The sequence below is a fragment of the Canis lupus genome, chromosome 16 (genome assembly GCF_048164855.1).
Source record: "Canis lupus baileyi chromosome 16, mCanLup2.hap1, whole genome shotgun sequence".
NCBI lineage: Eukaryota > Metazoa > Chordata > Mammalia > Carnivora > Canidae > Canis > Canis lupus.
This window is the reverse complement of record NC_132853.1, coordinates 48035805-48053304: the sequence shown is the minus strand read 5'-3', so window position 1 is coordinate 48053304 and position 17500 is coordinate 48035805. Positions and strand designations below refer to the sequence as shown.

The 17500-nt window shown below is 38.7% G+C and overlaps 1 protein-coding gene across 15 annotated transcripts in view; it reads right to left on the bottom strand.

The window, feature by feature from the left end:
* The window catches only part of BPTF (bromodomain PHD finger transcription factor), a 153225-nt gene that overhangs the window by 23767 nt on the left and 111958 nt on the right, over positions 1-17500 (bottom strand). For 8 of the 15 annotated variants that reach the window (XM_072781102.1, XM_072781101.1, XM_072781108.1 and 5 more), the window contains 8 exons: positions 17081-17242; positions 16712-16863; positions 15710-15818; positions 8727-8944; positions 4096-4318; positions 2470-3386; positions 794-876; positions 280-505 (listed from right to left, as the gene is read on the bottom strand). In XM_072781102.1, the coding sequence (XP_072637203.1) occupies positions 280-505; positions 794-876; positions 2470-3386; positions 4096-4318; positions 8727-8944; positions 15710-15818; positions 16712-16863; positions 17081-17242 (2090 nt within the window). The remainder of the gene's footprint in view (positions 1-279; positions 506-793; positions 877-2469; positions 3387-4095; positions 4319-8726; positions 8945-15709; positions 15819-16711; positions 16864-17080; positions 17243-17500) is intronic. The other 7 variants (XM_072781104.1, XM_072781109.1, XM_072781112.1 and 4 more) reach the window with 3 other exon arrangements.

The window sequence follows — 17500 nt, the reverse complement described above, 5'->3', positions numbered from 1 at the left end:
TCAAAATGTTTTTATTTAAATCAATAGACTGATCTCTTAGTGTGGCTATGTTAGAGATTACAATATACTTCCAGATATAAAGCCTCTGTCCTATTTCAAAAGACATGTGTCCCACTGTTCTTAGTCTATGTACAAAAATAAGTTCTAAAAAAAAAAAAAAAAAAAATAAGTTCTATAAACAAGATGATATTTACAGCTTAGCCGAAGTTGCAAAGGAAAAAAAAAAAAAGAATAAAGTGCTAAACACTGGACACAGAAGGAAGGGAAATACCTTCTTACCTGCACTTCAATCTGTAGGTCTTTGTCCAGGAGTGCTCTCTTTTTTAGTATTTCAGCTTTGAGTTGTTCCTTGTGTTTGAAGAGCAGCGCAGAGAGCTTGGTGGCATTCTGCTTGCTACGTTTCTGTTCCACACTCTCTTCACGCTTCCGTTTCTTTGCTGCCTGCTTTTCTTCTTTATCTATCTTATCCAAAATATACTTCATCACCTGGTTACAGACAATCATTCTAGAGAGAAATACACAATCCATGTAATCCTGAAAGGCTTAAGAAATATTTTTTCTATGTCTTTACAGTTGATACACACACTTTCTATGACTAGAAAGCTTCAAAGAGTGATTCAAACCAGTTATGAGCAGCTAGTAGTGCCAAGTGTCTCATTTAATGAACTTCAGCCAAAATTCAAAAACAAAAAAAAAAAGGAAACCCCAATGTCCTGTGTGTGTGGACACTAAAGAGGAAAGGCTGGTATACAACGAGTCCCTGTGTTCCTGGGTTACAAATATTTCTCCCTACCTTTGATTCTCTTCTCTTTCAGCTGGAGTCATGGTCTTTTTCTGCTTTAAATGTTCTATTACAGCATTATGCTTCATCACCACCTTCAGGACAGAACAAAATCCCAAAGTGCATATTTTATAATGACTACAAGTTGGTATACAAATAACAACAGTAGAAATCTGAGCACATGTATGTTTTCGAAAGAAACTAAAAATTTTATATCATAATACAAATAAAATTAGAGCTACAAAAATATGGCTTGGGAGCTTACCGTGTACTGGGCACTGTACTAAGTAAACACTTAACAATACCTCAATTATTCCTCATAACAACGCTGAAAGGGCTAATTTTATAAAAGAGATTCTCAGACATATAAAACTTAACTCACTTACTTGAGATTAAATGAGTACTATAAGCTGTAACTTTAACTCAGCTATCATTCTCCAATAGCCATTTTTTTTTTAGCATTACACTCTCTTCCTAGACATTCATTTCAAATATTTCCCCTCCTTCCCATCCCACTTTGCATGGAGATTAGGATAAAGACAGACATTGTAATAATTCTCAATTTACACAGTACTAAACGCTGGGTAATGATGCATTTGAACATATACATGACATCGATTTATAAGAGTATTACCATACACCTTTAAAATCTCTTTGCTGTTTAAAAAAAAGTGCTTCTAGCAATGTTGCATTAGAACCCTCAAATGTGCTAAGAGACACTATCTTAATTATTTCTACCTAAAAAGAAATGCTCATATGATGTGATAGAAGTACTATTGCTACAAGAGCCATCATGTTCCAAATTTCAATGAATCAAATCAACATGTGGTACACCTTAAATTTATACAACACTATATGTTGAACATATCCCAATAAAAAATAAAAAGTGCTTCTACATACATGACCTCTTTCAATCATTACAATAATCTTGTATGGCTGGAAAGAGAGGGAGTATTAATGAAGATATGGAGCTCAGGGTAGAGAGATGAGTTTCAGAGACTGTGAAGGGGAGACCTTGGAACTGGATGCAGGTCTCGTGACTTGGGAACACTTGAAATCCACACACAAACTCCTGACTAATGCTGAATGGTGTATGTTGTCGATGCAAAGACAGTTTTCTCCAGTGATGCTACAGGATCTTATATGTGTGACTTCATTTTAAGTAGAATAATTCTAATTCCTCTAAATTGCCTTACTTCACTAAGATGCTACTACAGGATACCACTTTTTATTTAAACTCTGGAGTAGAATTTCAACCTTTTACAAAGGTATGGCTAGAAATGCAAATAGGTTTCAACTGTTTATAATTTGCTTAGTCTCCGAGCAAACTAAGGAATGACCATTGCAAATAACTTCAAAGAAAGTACTATGGCGCCTGAAGTGGCTTTCAACTTAAACCTTCCAGTTTTGCATTAATGGCACTTAAACTCCTAACTCCATTCTTTCCATCTTTGTTCTCCCAAAATACAGGTAGTTTTTGTAATAAGCACTGATTGTTTTCATCTAATACAGAGTTCCAAGCCTTGGTAGTCATTTGTTATTTTTTGTCAATCCAGTGCTGCTTCTAAATTGAAGCATCAGTGACTTTTGTCTCACGTAGGAAACCTAACACAACCAACACTAAGTCTACTGCACAGCACAATAATTCAAGCTACTGAACATGCTGCTTTTTTACTTAATAACTTTACCTGTTTCTGAATGATTTCACTTTGATTAGAAGCTTGGAGAGTGTGTTCCCGCTTAATTTCTATCTGTTGCTGCTTCTTCTTTTGCTGCTGCTCCCTGAGTTGCTGAACCCTTTGCAACTGCTCTTGCACACTGGCTGCCTGCACTGTAACCACATTCTGAATCTGGTGAGTCTGCACAGGACTGCTTTGCTGAATTTGAATAGGTAACTGGAGTTTGATTTGCTGGGGCACACCACCTTGCTGAGCCTGTATCTGAGCCACAACCTGCGACTGGATCTGAGAGAGAACCTGGACTTGTTGTTGCAGCTGAGGCACAGCAATGACTTGGGGCTGTGGCTGCTGTATCTGTAGCTGAGGACGGGATGGGGATGAAACAGTAACTTGACTTAACGTCTGTCCTGATGAAAGAGTTTGAGTTGGAGACTGTACCTGGGGTTGTGATTGTGGCTGGCCCTGGGAAGGTATCTGAAGAGATGTATGTGGTTGAATTGGAATCGGTTGTGAGGTTGTAGTCTGAACCTGGGATTGCTGTCCAGGAGACACTTGGGATGGAGTCGATGGACGTATTCGAGTCTGTGGTGGACTTTGGACGCGAGCAGGAGACTGTCCTTGGACATTACTTTGAGGCTGACACTGTACTGCGACTTGGGGTTTGGATGACTGTGCCTGGGTGGGTTGTGCTTCAGAAGGGACATGGGATGCAACAGTTGTTTGGGTCTGAACTTCAGGCTGAGTCTGAACTTCAGGCTGAGCTGGGGATTGGGGCTGGGTTTGGGACTGGGGCTGAGCTGAAGGCTGAGCAGTCTGTGGCTGGGCTTCTGGAGGACTCACACTTGATGACTGAGCTGCTGGCAAGGTTTTGGCTTGTTGCACCTGTGTTGGGGGTGATAATTTACTCTGTCTTTGTTCACTTGTACCTGTGGGGGAAAAAAAAGACTAAATATTTCTATTACACTAGAACATAGGACCATGGTAAAAGAAGAATTTGAAGGGAGTTTTCTAAAGGCGAGAATTCTCAATTTCAGTAACACTGATACCTTAGAAATGTTCCATAGACACACTTGAGTTAGGACTCTCCTAACTGGGGATCCAGGTTCTGTTTCATGGCTGCCCTCTGCACATGCTGCTAAGCCTCCTGAGCACTGGCTCCTAAAGCAAGGCACAGTCTCTGGAAATTAGCCATGACTTCTGGTACAGGCTAATGCTAAACCCTCATTTTTCTCCTACGGCATGGTGAGGGTAGCTTGTAGTAAGAGGCTAACAAAGTGGTTCTGGACCTGCAGCTCTCAAATGTAGGCTATGAGCTGGATAGATCCACCTTCCCTGAGATTATCTGTATGGCTCAATCAGTGCTTGCAAGGCAGGGCAAGAAGCAAGTCTAGGCACAGTTACCATGACAGCCATTATTTTTTGCTCCCCATCCCAATTCTATTTTTTTTTTTGGCGGGGGGGGATTGGAGATGACAAGGAGTCTGTAGGAACAAGAGATACTGTGAGGTTGACCAGTCATCTTAAGCTCACTGGCTTGAGGCATATCCTTCCAAGGGGAAGCAGTGGGCCTCCTATCCCTCTATTAGCCCAGCAACTCAAGTAATAATGTGCATTTCTGATAACCCCAAGTTCTACCTGCTGCTGTAGTGGAAACAGTAGTGGTGGTGGTGCTGGCTGCTGTGGCTGTTGTTGCCAGAGGCGTAAAGAGGAACCGCTGAACGGTACCATTCGGCATGGCAGCTTGCATCAGCTGCTGTCCTGGACCCGGAAGTATAGTCACCCCTTGAGGTATCAACTGCAACTGTCCAGTAGTCTGACCTTGTCCTTGAATTACTACTGTCAAACCTTGATTGCCACCCTATGGAAAACAACAGACAACATGTAAACAGCGTTCACAGCATCAATCTATAAGTATTACACTTTTACTTGGGAAGATCCTTTAATGTAGTGAAAATATATACTTGAATGTTTACAGAATAGTATCAGAAGGAATTCACATAAGCTAAAATAAGACTATTTATTTGGAAAGACAAAAATGTTGTAGAATGAAAAAAATGTGAACTAATAACCCAGAGTTCCAGTGCAGGCTCTCCAAATAGACAGTCAGGGATCTGTCTACAAGTAGCATTACCCCTCCATGGCTAAGTTTCCCTAATCTATAAAACAAGAAGATTGACGTGAATGACTAATGCCACCACAAGATTCTGATTTTTTTTTTTTAAATCTTTTTTATTTATTTATTTTTTTAAAGATTTTATTTATTTATTCATGATAGTCACAGAGAGAGAGAGAGAGAGAGAGAGAGGCAGAGCGAGAAGCAGGCTCCATGCACCGGGAGCCCGACGTGGGATTCGATCCCGGGTCTCCAGGATCACGCCCTGGGCCAAAGGCAGGCGCCAAACCGCTGCGCCACCCAGGGATCCCACAAGATTCTGATTTTAAGCCATCTTATACTCAGGTTATTTTAGAATTTTCATTTTTAAAAAAGATTTTATTTACTTATTCATGAGACACACACACACGAGAGAGAGAGAGAGAGAGAGAGAGAGAGAGAGAGAGAGAGGCAGAGACACAGAGGGAGAAGCAGACTCCATGCGGGGAGCCCGATGTGGGACTCGATCCCAGGACTCCAGGATCATGTCCTGGGCCAAAGGCAGGGGCTTAACTGCTGAGCCACCCAGGGATCCCCTTTTTTATAATATTCAAAGCATCTTTATACATACTGTCTTGTTTGATCCTCACAATGGACTTGTGACTTCATGGAATAAGGAGAAAAAATATTACTATTATCTTATCACTAATTAGAAATCAATATTAGAAAGTTCAAGTCACTTGCCCAATGTTAGAGACCAAGTTAAAGGTGAGATAAAATGAGGAGCCAGGTCTCTTGGTCTCAGTTTTTCAACATGCACCAGATTACCTATGGTGCATGCTCAAGTGTAAAAAACGCAGGGTTTAGACAGGGAATACAAACATTTAGTCAACAAGGTTGCTAATGCCCACACAGTTATAAAAATGGGGACGAGGAAGTAAAAGCTCTGTATGTACTGTCTCTTCTGTTCAGGACTTATTAATCCAGTGACCTTAACTACCAGGGACATGGTGGATAGTTAGAAGCAAAGTAAAAACAACCCACCCCAAATTCCCAACAGCCAAAACTGACACACAAAATTCATGGATAGTTTAGGAAATAATTATAAAGTGGGATCCCTGGGTGGCGCAGCGGTTTGGCGCCTGCCTTTGGCCCAGGGCGCGATCCTGGAGACCCGGGATCGAATCCCACGTCGGGCTCCCGGTGCATGGAGCCTGCTTCTCCCTCTGCCTGTGTCTCTGCCTCATTCTCTCTCTCTCTCTGTGACTATCACAAATAAATAAAAATTAAAAAAAAATTAAAAAAAAAAGGAAATAATTATAAAGTAAACATCTATAAACAAACAAACAAACAAACATCTATAAAATCAGCATTCAGGTCACCATTACCATTATGCAAGAAGCCCCCACTGTGATCTACTCTGATCTCCATTCCCTTCTTTTCTCCTGGAGGTAATCACTATGCTCACTGTTACCATAAGACAGCACATCTTCATAGTGCTTCTGCTTAGGTATTGATCTATTTCTTTTGGTATTATTTATTTATTTATTTATTTATCTTTAGAGAGTTTGGGGAGGAGGAAGACAGGGAGAGAGAGAATCTGGAGCAAACTCTCTGCTAAGCATGAAGCCCATTATGGGGCTCGATCTCACGACCTGAGCCAAAACCAAGAGTTGGGACGCTCTACTGACAACCACCCAAGCACTCCACAATTTTTGATTTGTGTTTCTAAGTTTATTTATCTTAGGGAAGAAAGAGAAAGAGAGAGAGAGAGAGAGCGCCTACACATGTATGGCGGGGGTGGGGAAGGGGCAGAGGAAGTGAAAGAATCTCAAGTCGATTCCTCACAGAGTGCAGAGCTCAATCTCATGATCCCAAGATTATGATCGGAGCCAAAATCAAGAGTCGGACACTTAACTGACTGAGCACCCAGGCCCCTGTTATGGATTTTTATAGGGCTACAGATTCACAACTTCAAGAGCATCATCCATGGAGAACATGATGGGAATGATGCCCCTCTGGGTAGGCAATGTAATAGCCCTGTATCCCTGTACAATACAGCTAGTTTTGTCCACTTCTGAATTTTATGCATATAGAATCATAATAGAAGTTTGTTACTTGCTCTTTTAGCTCAACAATCTGGTTCTGTGTGGCTGCAGTTTTTCATTTTTGTTGCTATAAGTAATGTACCTCAATTTACCTAATTGATAGTAGGTAGACATTTGGGTTGTTACCAGTTTTTTACTCCTGTGAACCATGCTATGAACACTCATGTCCATTATCCTGATGATGCTCACATGAACAAGAACTTCCATTGAGGAATACACCTAGAACTCCCAGACATATGTACATATCCTTGACATTGAAATGTCTAGGAGTTTTCCAAATGACTAAACCACAATTTATACTACCACCAGTTGTGCGTAAAAGTTCATTTTGTTTCATGTCTTTGCCAATTCATGATCCTGACATTTTAATTTATACCGAGCTCTTATGTACATGTTTTTTTTTTTTTTTTAAAGATTTTATTCATTTATTCATGAGACACAGAGAGAGAGAAAGAGAAAGAAAGAGGCAGAGGGAGAAGCAGGCTCCATGCAGGGAGCCTGACGTGGGATTCCATCACGGGTCTCCAGGATCAGGCCCTGGGCTGAAGGTGGCACTAAACCACTGAGCCACTGGGGCTGCCCTATATATGGTTTTAATATGCATTTCCCATATTACTAAGAGAGTTCAGTACTTTTTTTATTTTAGACAATTAGATTTCCTTTTTCCCCCTTCGAGTTAGTTTGCCTTTTTTTTTTTTTTAATTGAGCTTTGCCTTTTTGCCTTCTTGTCTTCTTGATTTTTAGTTAATTCTTTATGTATTTTGGATAAAAGTCCTTCTTTGACTGTATTTACATATCTTTTCATTTTCATTTTGTTTGCCAAATTTAAGTTCTTATTTTTGATGTAGTTGAATTTATAAATCTTTTCCTCATGTATGTTTTTTCTTAACTAAGAAAGCCTTCCTTTTCCTACCTTAAGGTTATGAAACTTTTCTTCTAGCTTACTTTCTGAAAGTTTACAGCTTTACTTTTCATAGGTGGGACTTTTATCCTCTTGGAATTGAGTTTATGAGTGAAGTAGCGGCCTACTTTCATAGCTTCCCATATAAACTCAATTGTCTCAACACCATTTACTAAACAGTCTGTTCTTTTCTCAGTGACCTGCAATGACATCTCTACCATGAAACAAGTGTCCACATATGCATGGGTCACTTTCTGCATTATTAATAAGTAAGGCATTGTAAGAAGTTTTGGTTATCAGGTTATCACATAGGGCACAGCCTCCTGTTCTTCAAAGGTGTTATAGCTTTTCTTTCTGCTTTGCACTTCCACATAAACTTATAAAATCAGCCTGTCAAGTTCTATAAAAAAACCTCCTGGTGTTTTTATAGAACTGTGTTTAATCTATAGATTACTACTAGAAGAGCTAATAGCAATAATGAGTCTTTCAGGGAAGCAACTTTCATTTTTCCCATGGAAATTGATCATCTAGTAATGTTTTGGTAATTAAAAAGATTATCTGACTGTTTTAGCTCACAATCTAAGGACTCTAGATAACTGAAATTTATTACATCTCTTCTTCAACTCTAGGAAGCAGCTATTTCTTTAAAAAGTGCATTATAGGGGATTCCCACGTGGCTCAGCAGTTTGGCTGCTGCCTTCGGCCCAAGGCGTGATCCTAGAGTCCTAGGATCAAGTCCCACTTTGGGCTCCCTGCATGGAGCCTGCTTCTCCCTGTGCCTCTCTCTCTCTCTTTCTCACATGAATAAATAAATAATATCTTTTTTTTTTTTTAAGTGCATTATAAAACTTTTGAGAATAAGTACATGATTTTGGTTTTATTTTGCTTTTTAAATATATTTGAGAGAGAGAAAGTAGGAGGAGGAGTAGAGGGAGGGAAATCTGAAGTTGACTCCCTGGTGAGCGTGAAGCCTGATGCAGGATCGATCTCATCACTCAGATCGTGACCTAAGCCAAAACTAAGAGTTGGACATCCTAAGTACATGCTTTTAAACTTATTGCAAGAATAAATAAATGATCACCTGTAAAGTTAAGAATGTTACCTAAGTGGAATTAAAAAACTTTAAAAAAAAGTTAAAATGTTAAAATGAAGTTGCATTACTTACGTGGCCCTGTGTTAACTGAGTGAGCTGAGCCATGGTAAGCTTCACCTGTCCCTGTTGTGGGCGAGGGGATTGTGAGGTTGAAGACTGCAGATTTGTACTGGATGTTCCCGAAGTTAATCCTTTCTGTGCAGGTGTCGAGGAAACTGCACTAGGGGCAGAGATTGCAGTGGAGACAGGCTGCCCTCTAATGATCTGAGTCACCACTTGTTGAGGAGCACCTACACACACAGCAAAATGCTATGAATGTTTATATGTCCTTAAGCAGTATTCTGAGTTGAAATATTGTTCAACACATCAGATGAATGTATTCTTTTCGATTTTCAAAAAGCTCTATTGATGCTATGAGCCCAAGGATGCACTCAGACATATATACACACCGAGTCCCACCTGGTTGTCAGTGTACCTGTTTTTGCTTTGTCACTGACGACCACTCCCCAGTTCTTGCTATTTGCAGTTGAAAACACAATCAATATTCTTCCTGTGAGTCTAATGCTAAAATGACAATTAGGGAAGACTGAAGAAAAATATACTATAAAGAGCCATTTTATAAAGCTGCCTTTCTTTAGGAATATAGAGTAAGATAATCTAATATATAATGAATCGGGACACCTGGGTGGATCAGCGGTTAAGCGTCTGCCTTCGGCTCAGGGCATGTTCCTGGAGTCCCGGGATTGAGTCCCACATCGGGCTTCCTGCATGGAGCCTGCTTCTCTCCCTCTGCCTGTGTCTCTCATGAATTAACTAAAATCTTAATATATATATATATATATATATATATATATACACACACACACACACACACACACACACACATATATATAATGAATTCATATGAATTTTAAACATAACAAATAAGAGTATAGGGCTATTCTGAACCAATTATTTTTATAAATGAGCTTTTCTTAAGGCTCTTCAAAGATAGTTTGGGACAACCATGAGGTCTAGGATCACTTTATCCTCAGTACCAGGGCAAAATGCTCAAAGAATGCTTCCATAGTTCACTGAACAAATGAATGAATTTAAGTTGGAATGGCTCTAGTCTTCTAAAAACTTTCATTTCTCATTTAACTTGCTGAAACTAGAATAAATTTCTCCCATGTGGAGCAGTTGCTAAGAGTAATTATTTGATAGCTAATTTTACATTTACAATGTCCTAATTCATTATTAGTGAATACCATCACACTTCTGAAGTTTTATATTCATTTCCGGTCTTTTTTCCATTGCTGAATATATTTCTGAACATACACATTTATGTATAACATTGCACATGTATTACATTGAAAATCTTTTGACATTCAGAATTACTGTCTCCTTTATCTTTTTAAAATAGTGCTATGGTGAAATCCCTGTTTATAAATTTTTATGTGCTTCTACTTATTTCCTTAAAATATCCCCCCCGCCAATATTACTGGGTTTCTAGTAGAAGCACAATACTAAATAGCATTTTATTTTATTTTATTTTATTTTATTTTTTTAAAGATTTTATTTATTCATAGAAACAGAGAGAGAATGAGAGGCAGAGACACAGGCAGAGGGAGAAGCAGGCTCCATGCAGAGCCTGACGTGGGACTTGATCCAGGATCTCCAGGATCATGCCCTGGGCTGCAGGCGGCGCTAAACCGCTGCGCCACCGGGACTGCCCCTAAATAGAATTTTAGATACCAACTCACACTCCGTCACCGAGTTCCTATCTCACTAAACTTTTGCCAACCGTAGGTACCATCACTAAATATAATATTCCAGCAATCAGAAATGGTATGAGAGCATCATGGTCTCTGAATTAATTCAATTACTATAATCAGCATTTAAATCCCTGTCAAGGGATCCCTGGGTGGCGCAGCGGTTTGGCGCCTGCCTTTGGCCCAGGGCGCGATCCTGGAGACCCGGGATCGAATCCCACGTCGGGCTCCCGGTGCATGGAGCCTGCTTCTCCCTCTGCCTATGTCTCTGCCTCTCTCTCTCTGTGACTATCATAAATAAATAAAAAAAACTTAAAAAAAAAATAAATCCCTGTCAAGTCATTATGCTTCATCTGTGAGCTCTCTCCACACTTGTCCCATTTCTTTTTTTTTCCTACTTATTTATAGTTGCTTTTTATAGGTTAAAGATACAAATTACAACTATGGATTCTACCTACTTTGCATTCTGCCTTTTCTTATTTTTTATTTTTAAAGGTTTTATTTTTTTATTCTTGAAAGACACAGAGAGAGAGGCAGAGACATAGGCAAAAGATGAAGCAAGCTCCCTTCGGGGAGCCCAATGTGGGACTTGATCCCAGAACCCCATGATCATGCCCTGAGCCAAAGGCAGCTGCTCAACCACTGAGCCACGCAGGTGTCTTTTTTATTTTTATTTTATTATTTTTTAAACATTTATTTATGATAGTCACACAGAGAGAGAGAGAGAGAGAGAGGGGCAGAGATACAGGCAGAGGGAGAAGCAGGCTCCATGCACCGGAAGCCCGATGTGGGATTCGATCCCGGGTCTCCAGGATCACGCCCTGGGCCAAAGGCAGGCGCCAAACCGCTGCGCCACCCAGGGATCCCTTTATTTTTATTTTTAAAACTCAAAGTGTTCTCTTTTCTTTCAGTATGTGTGTGTTTTCTTATTCTGGCTTTAATTATTTCTTTTAAAGTTTTCCTGCATTCTCTAATCAGATATACCTTCCCAAGGATGTTCTTAGTCATGGTATATGTTGGCAGAGGTCTACCCCCCACTGAAACTCTAAACTGATTATTCCAGTATCATTTGTCTAGTCTTTCGTCCTGATTCAAAATGACACCTCTGTCACACTGCAAATTCTCACATATAATGCCTCTTTAATGGTCTTCTTTGGTCTGGTTTCCTTTGGTATCTTGGTGCTAATTCTGGTGGTGTATAATATGCTCTAACAACTAGCAGTGCATGTTTTCATCATTACTCTGTCTTCTAAACTTTTCTTGATTAATATCTCCCATTTATTCTTAAGGTGAACCAAAAATACATCATATGAAATCAAGTGCTTTAATTTGAGAACTGGACCCCACATTATGTCCTTATACTGCAATCTGAGGAATAACGCATGAAAAACTACTTTAGCTGACCCCCGGTACTGATATGATGCTATCACAAACACAGATGGATAAAGGGCTGGTGCTGGTCATTCAGATGATCCCCAATATGTACCTGTTAGTTTACTTTGTGATTATCACCAAAATGTAAATTCAAAAATTAAAAAAAATCTTTATTATATATAGGGAGTCTGTGGGTTCCATTTTCGGAAAGGCTAGTATGGTGGTAGGAAGAGGATAATCTAATCTACACATAGAGACACACTAAGCATATCCACCTCCTCCACCTAGGATACTTCCTCACTCTCATTGGCCGGACGGACCACTGGCCACCTTGTTTTTCCTTGACACAGGAGAAACACTAATATGTGTAACTATGGACTCACGTGTGCAAGTCAAACACATAACTCAAGCTACAAAAGGCAACAACAAGGAACTGAGGCTCTATATATCTTGTAATCACCAAATTTTTCCAGTTTTGTAGGTATATTACCTTTTGTCATCTGTAATTTTTTTCTGCTTTACTTTTATTGTTTCCTTTAGTTCTCTGACAGCTTTTTTTAAACAGTAATAGATACTAAATTTTATCAACTGTCCCTGCAGCTTTGAGTGAATTAATGAATCATACTTTCTTTCCTGGGGTAAATCATGTTTAAGCTTTAGAAGATTGCATTTAAATAAAAGCAAAAACAAAAACAAAAACAAAAAAAAACAACAATGCTTTATTTCATATTAGAACTGTGTAAAATTGTAAAATGAATGGAAAAGATTTAATCTTTTCTTTGCCTTATGCCCTAGAACTTTTTTTCTAAGAAGGAAATTGCTTTCTAATCATTTCAAAGGATTTTACCCATAAAACCATGAGGTCTGGAATTTTTTGTAGGAAATACTATGGCAAATTTCCAAACTTCTTTCCTTGATATGAGTCATTGAGACTTGAAATTTATAAGCATAGTATATACTTATACCTCATTATTCAAATAAATTTAATTCCTGAGTATGGGAAGTGAGAATTCTCCAAGGTCTTACTATAAGAATTCCTATATATGATTTTCTTTTGATTAAAAAAAAATTCATTTTAGAGATGACTAGGTCGCTCTCAGGTGGTTTAGCATTTGACTTTGGCTCAGGTCATAATCTCAGGGTCATGGATCTAGCCCTGAGTCAGGCTCCCCACACAGTGGGGAGTATGCTTGTCCCTCTCCCTCTATCACTCCCTCTGCTCATGTTCTCTCTCTCTCAAAAATAAATAAAATCTTAAAAAAAAGTTCATTATTTTTATAGCACTTTTTTATTACTAATGCTGTAAACAAGCATTTTGTTCCCATTTCTCAAAGATCAGACTTCTAAAAGAATGGATTAATAATTTTTCCTTTTCTGGGACGCCTGGGTTGCTCAGCGGTTGGGTGCCTGCCTTTGGCTCAGGTCGTGATCCCCGGATCCGGGATCAAGTTCCGCATCGGGCTCCCTGCGAGGAGCCTGCTCTTCTCCCTCTGCCTATGTCTCTGCCTCTCCTCTCAATCTGTGTCTCTCATGAATAAATAAATAAATCTTTAAAAAAAATTTTTTTCCTTTTCTCTTTCTCTTTTTTTTAAAGATTTTACTTATTTATTTTATTTTACTTTATTTATTCATGGAAGACACACAGAGAGAGGCAGAGACACAGGTACAGTGAGAAGCAGGCTCCCTGTGGGAACATGATGTGGGACTCAATCTCAGGACCCCGGGATCATGCCCTGAGCCAAAAGGCAGAGACACTCAACCACTGAGCCATCCAGGTGCTCCCAAGATTTTATTTTTAAGTAATCTCTAAACTGAACATGTGGCTTGAACTCTCAATCCCCAGATCAAGAATAGCATGCTCTCCTGACCAATCCAGCCAGATGCCTGCCTTTTTCTCTTTTCTAATTATTACTTGTATTTTTATTTTACATTCTCCTGTTTTCTTTAAGGTTTATTTTATATATTTTTCTAACTATTGATTAAGACTTCATGTGTGTTTTTGGTCAATTTTCTCCTCCAGTGTATTTCAACTGCCTAAGGTAGGTGCTCAAATATTTACTGAATAAATTTGCCTCTGAGTCCAGCTTCGACAGCACGACTTAGTCGCTACTTGATAATCTGCTTGAATCTTTGCGTTTGATGTTCCCTTAACTCAAAAGTTACTTATGAGAATATACATTTTAAAATTTCAAGCAGGGACACCTGGGTGGCTCAGTGATTGAATGTCTGCCTTCGGCTCAGGTCGTGATCCTAGAGTCCTAGGATCGAGTCCCATATCGGGCTCCCTGTATGGAGCCTGCTTCTCCCTCTGCCTGTGTCTCTGATAAATAAATAAATAAAATCTTAAAAAAATAATAAATAAAATAAAAAATTTCAAGCAAGTATAAACTAGTAGTATAGCTTAATCTTAACTTCTAACTTTACTACATAGAATGTGGACTATACACATTCTACTTTTTGGAAGGAATTCATCAGGTTTTACCTATGATTCATTATATGACTTTTTTTTTTTTTTTTTTTTTAAACAAACAGCCCATATATATTTAAAACCAATGTGTATCCCTGAAGGTTAATCAGTTGACACAGTCTGCTCTGGTCTATTATGCTTCTGTTAATCTCTCGTTGATATCAAATAGTTTTTGCTTTAAATACTCCAATAAAATCTTATTGGTTCTTTTTAAATATATATATATATTTTAGTTTTAAGTAATCTCTACATACAGTGTGGGGCTTGAACCTACAACCCCAAGACCAGGAGTCGTGTGCTCTACCAATTGAGCCAGGCAGGTGCCCTTATTTGGTTCCTAAAGATCTTAAACTGCATCTTCATTGCAAGTTTTCATCTTTAAAACAATGAATAAATCATGGACTTGTACTGTGTTCAATATTAGTAGGATAATCCTTGTCTTCCCCACCCACACTCCATCTCCCTTCTTTCTTACTTTCTTTTTTTGGCCTTTCTTTCATGTATCTTTGCTTATCTATTATTTACTTTTGTGGTAATTCAATTTTAGATATGTTTCTCATTAATATAGAGTTGGATTTTTTTGTTCTATCTTTATACTATTCAACTTTTATTTTTCTATTTTTTTTAAATTTTTATTTATTTATGATAGTCACAGAGAGAGAGAGAGAGAGAGAGGCAGAGACATAGGCAGAGGGAGAAGCAGGATCCATGCACCAGGAGTCCGACGTGGGATTCGATCCCGGGTCTCCAGGATCGCGCCCTGGGCCAAAGGCAGGCACTAAACTGCTGTGCCACCCAGGGATCCCCTATTTTTCTATTTTTAAAGATTTTATTTATTTATTCATGAGACAGAGAGAGAGAGAGAGAGAGAGAGAGAGGCACAGACATAGGCAGAGGCAGAGGCAGAGGCAGGCTCCCGGTGGGGAGCCCTGATGCAAGACTGGGATTCGATCTCCTCCTCCCCTCCCCACGCCACCATCATGCCCTTAGCCAAAGGCAGATGCTCAACCACTGAATCACAGGAACATCCGTACACTATTCAATTTTTAATATGGGAACTTTAACCTATTCACATTAATGAATGGCTGATAATGCCTTTGTAATCTTTTTTTATGCCTTCTTTTTAAATGCTTCGTTTCCTTGATTTTATGTCTTTGCCACAGACTACTGTCTTTGTTCATTCTCTTTATTCCAATGATTTGAACTAATATATACTCCATTTAGTAGAGACATTTAAAACATTTTTATCAAGCATATTGGGATCTATTTTTTTTTCTATTCGTAACACCAAAAATGAAATAATACCCATGGATATATCCCACAATGGATTAGAAATTTAGTATGCTCTGAGGTACTCATTCAAATTGGTGGTTTTTAGTATGTAGAGTGCCAAATAAAGAATATTACAGACTTCCTAGACAGATTGTTTAGATGTAAAATGAAAATGCTGGAGGGATGAATACCTGGCTGTACCATCACAGGAGTTCGAATAATTGCCTTTCCTAGTGTTGACTGTTGGAGTGGTGTTCTAATCACCGTCATACCAGGGCGGATCTGAGGCCCTGTAATTACCTATAAATGACACAAAGGACAATGAATTAAAATGTTTTTAAAAGACTAAAAGCATGATGATGGACTTAAAACAAAGATCTTTAAACATTTCCTAGTGATAAACAGGTCTACAGAAATGACAAAGGTTCTGGATATTACATTTTAAATTACATTAAGCATCAGAATAAAGATGGTATTTTGAGGAGGGAAAACTTAATTCAAATGAGATCATATGAAATTCCTTGTCACTGATACTAAGTACAGCTTTACGAACTAGAACAAGACCCACTGAAACTGTGTTCTATAACCACCATGACTGCTCACAGGAAAATACTGAGTCCCGTTTTTCCCTGATGTCTAATACATATCTGTCACCCACAGACTATAATAGTAAGATTGGAAACCAAATGTTCTTTCATAGTTTTAGAAGACAGACTACAGAGCATATTATTTTCAGTTTTATAGTTTGGTTCAGAACACTTTCAAGTCTTTTCCATGATACCAGAGGCAAAGAAATGATGTATCAAATAGGTGTGCCTATCAGCTGATAATAAACTAGTTAGAATGCCATGGATTCTATTTTCATTCTATTTCTTGGTTGCACAGCAAGTTTCCCTGGGGGCTCTGATGCTGCCCCTTGTTTCATATGAAGGAATTTTCTTTACAAAACCCTAGAAAGCATTTTTATTATGATTCATAACGTATACTAGTATGCTATGCTATTAACTGTTAAAAATTAACATTTCATATATGATTTATGCTTAGAAATAGTTTTTTTAAATCAGTACTTTATCACAGATTAAAAGGCAAAAGAAAATTAGAAGCTGGATTAATCCTGGAAGAGACCATTCTAAAAACGTCAACCTGCTGTGGTTAACATTTAAAAACAAAGTAAACATGTAAAGAACTCTTACTTGTGAACTGCTTGTGGTTCCTCCAGAGCCTGATGTATTGGGTCTAATTGTGACTGTTGCTGTCCTGGGCTGGAATGAAGTAAAGGTCTGCTGACTTGTACCTGTACTTGATGGAATGATACCCAGGACTTTCTGCTGTACTTGAACAACGCCTTAAAAAAAGATGAAGATGTCATTGACAACTGCCCCTTTAATAAAAAGTATCAGGTGTTGCTGGGTTTCTGAGGAGAAACTACGTGTGGTAGGGTTTTATAGTGGGCTACATAGAATGTGAGATCCGAGGACTGAAATCAGTGAAAAGGAAATGAAAAATAATGGCGACAGTATGATCTGGCAAATGTGAATTAAAACTCTTCACATTTCCCTTACCTCCTTGTGTTGCTGGCACATTTACAGCGACAATCTTGCTGTTTGCAGGAAGTGGCAGTTTGGTAATTACTTTTCCTGCCATAGTGACTGGATTGCCTGTAATTTGGAACGTCTGACCTGTGCTGGCAATGGTTGTAGCAGATGTGGCAGCTGTGCTGGTGGCTAATGGGGTATAAGACATTTAATAAGCTTTAGATTTAAAATAACCAGCAACGTAGTGACTTCTAGGAAGGGCACCAATGCATGAAATGTGGCTCATTTTGTATTTTTAAGACAAACATTCCTCTCCACTCAAAGTGAACTATGTAATGTTGAAAGTGAAAAAATGTGAGAGGAGTTTTGCTAATGTAATAATTATGATTATTATTTGTAACAAACCAACTGTTGCAGTTCGTTTGCTCAATTAGTTGCAGAAGAAAA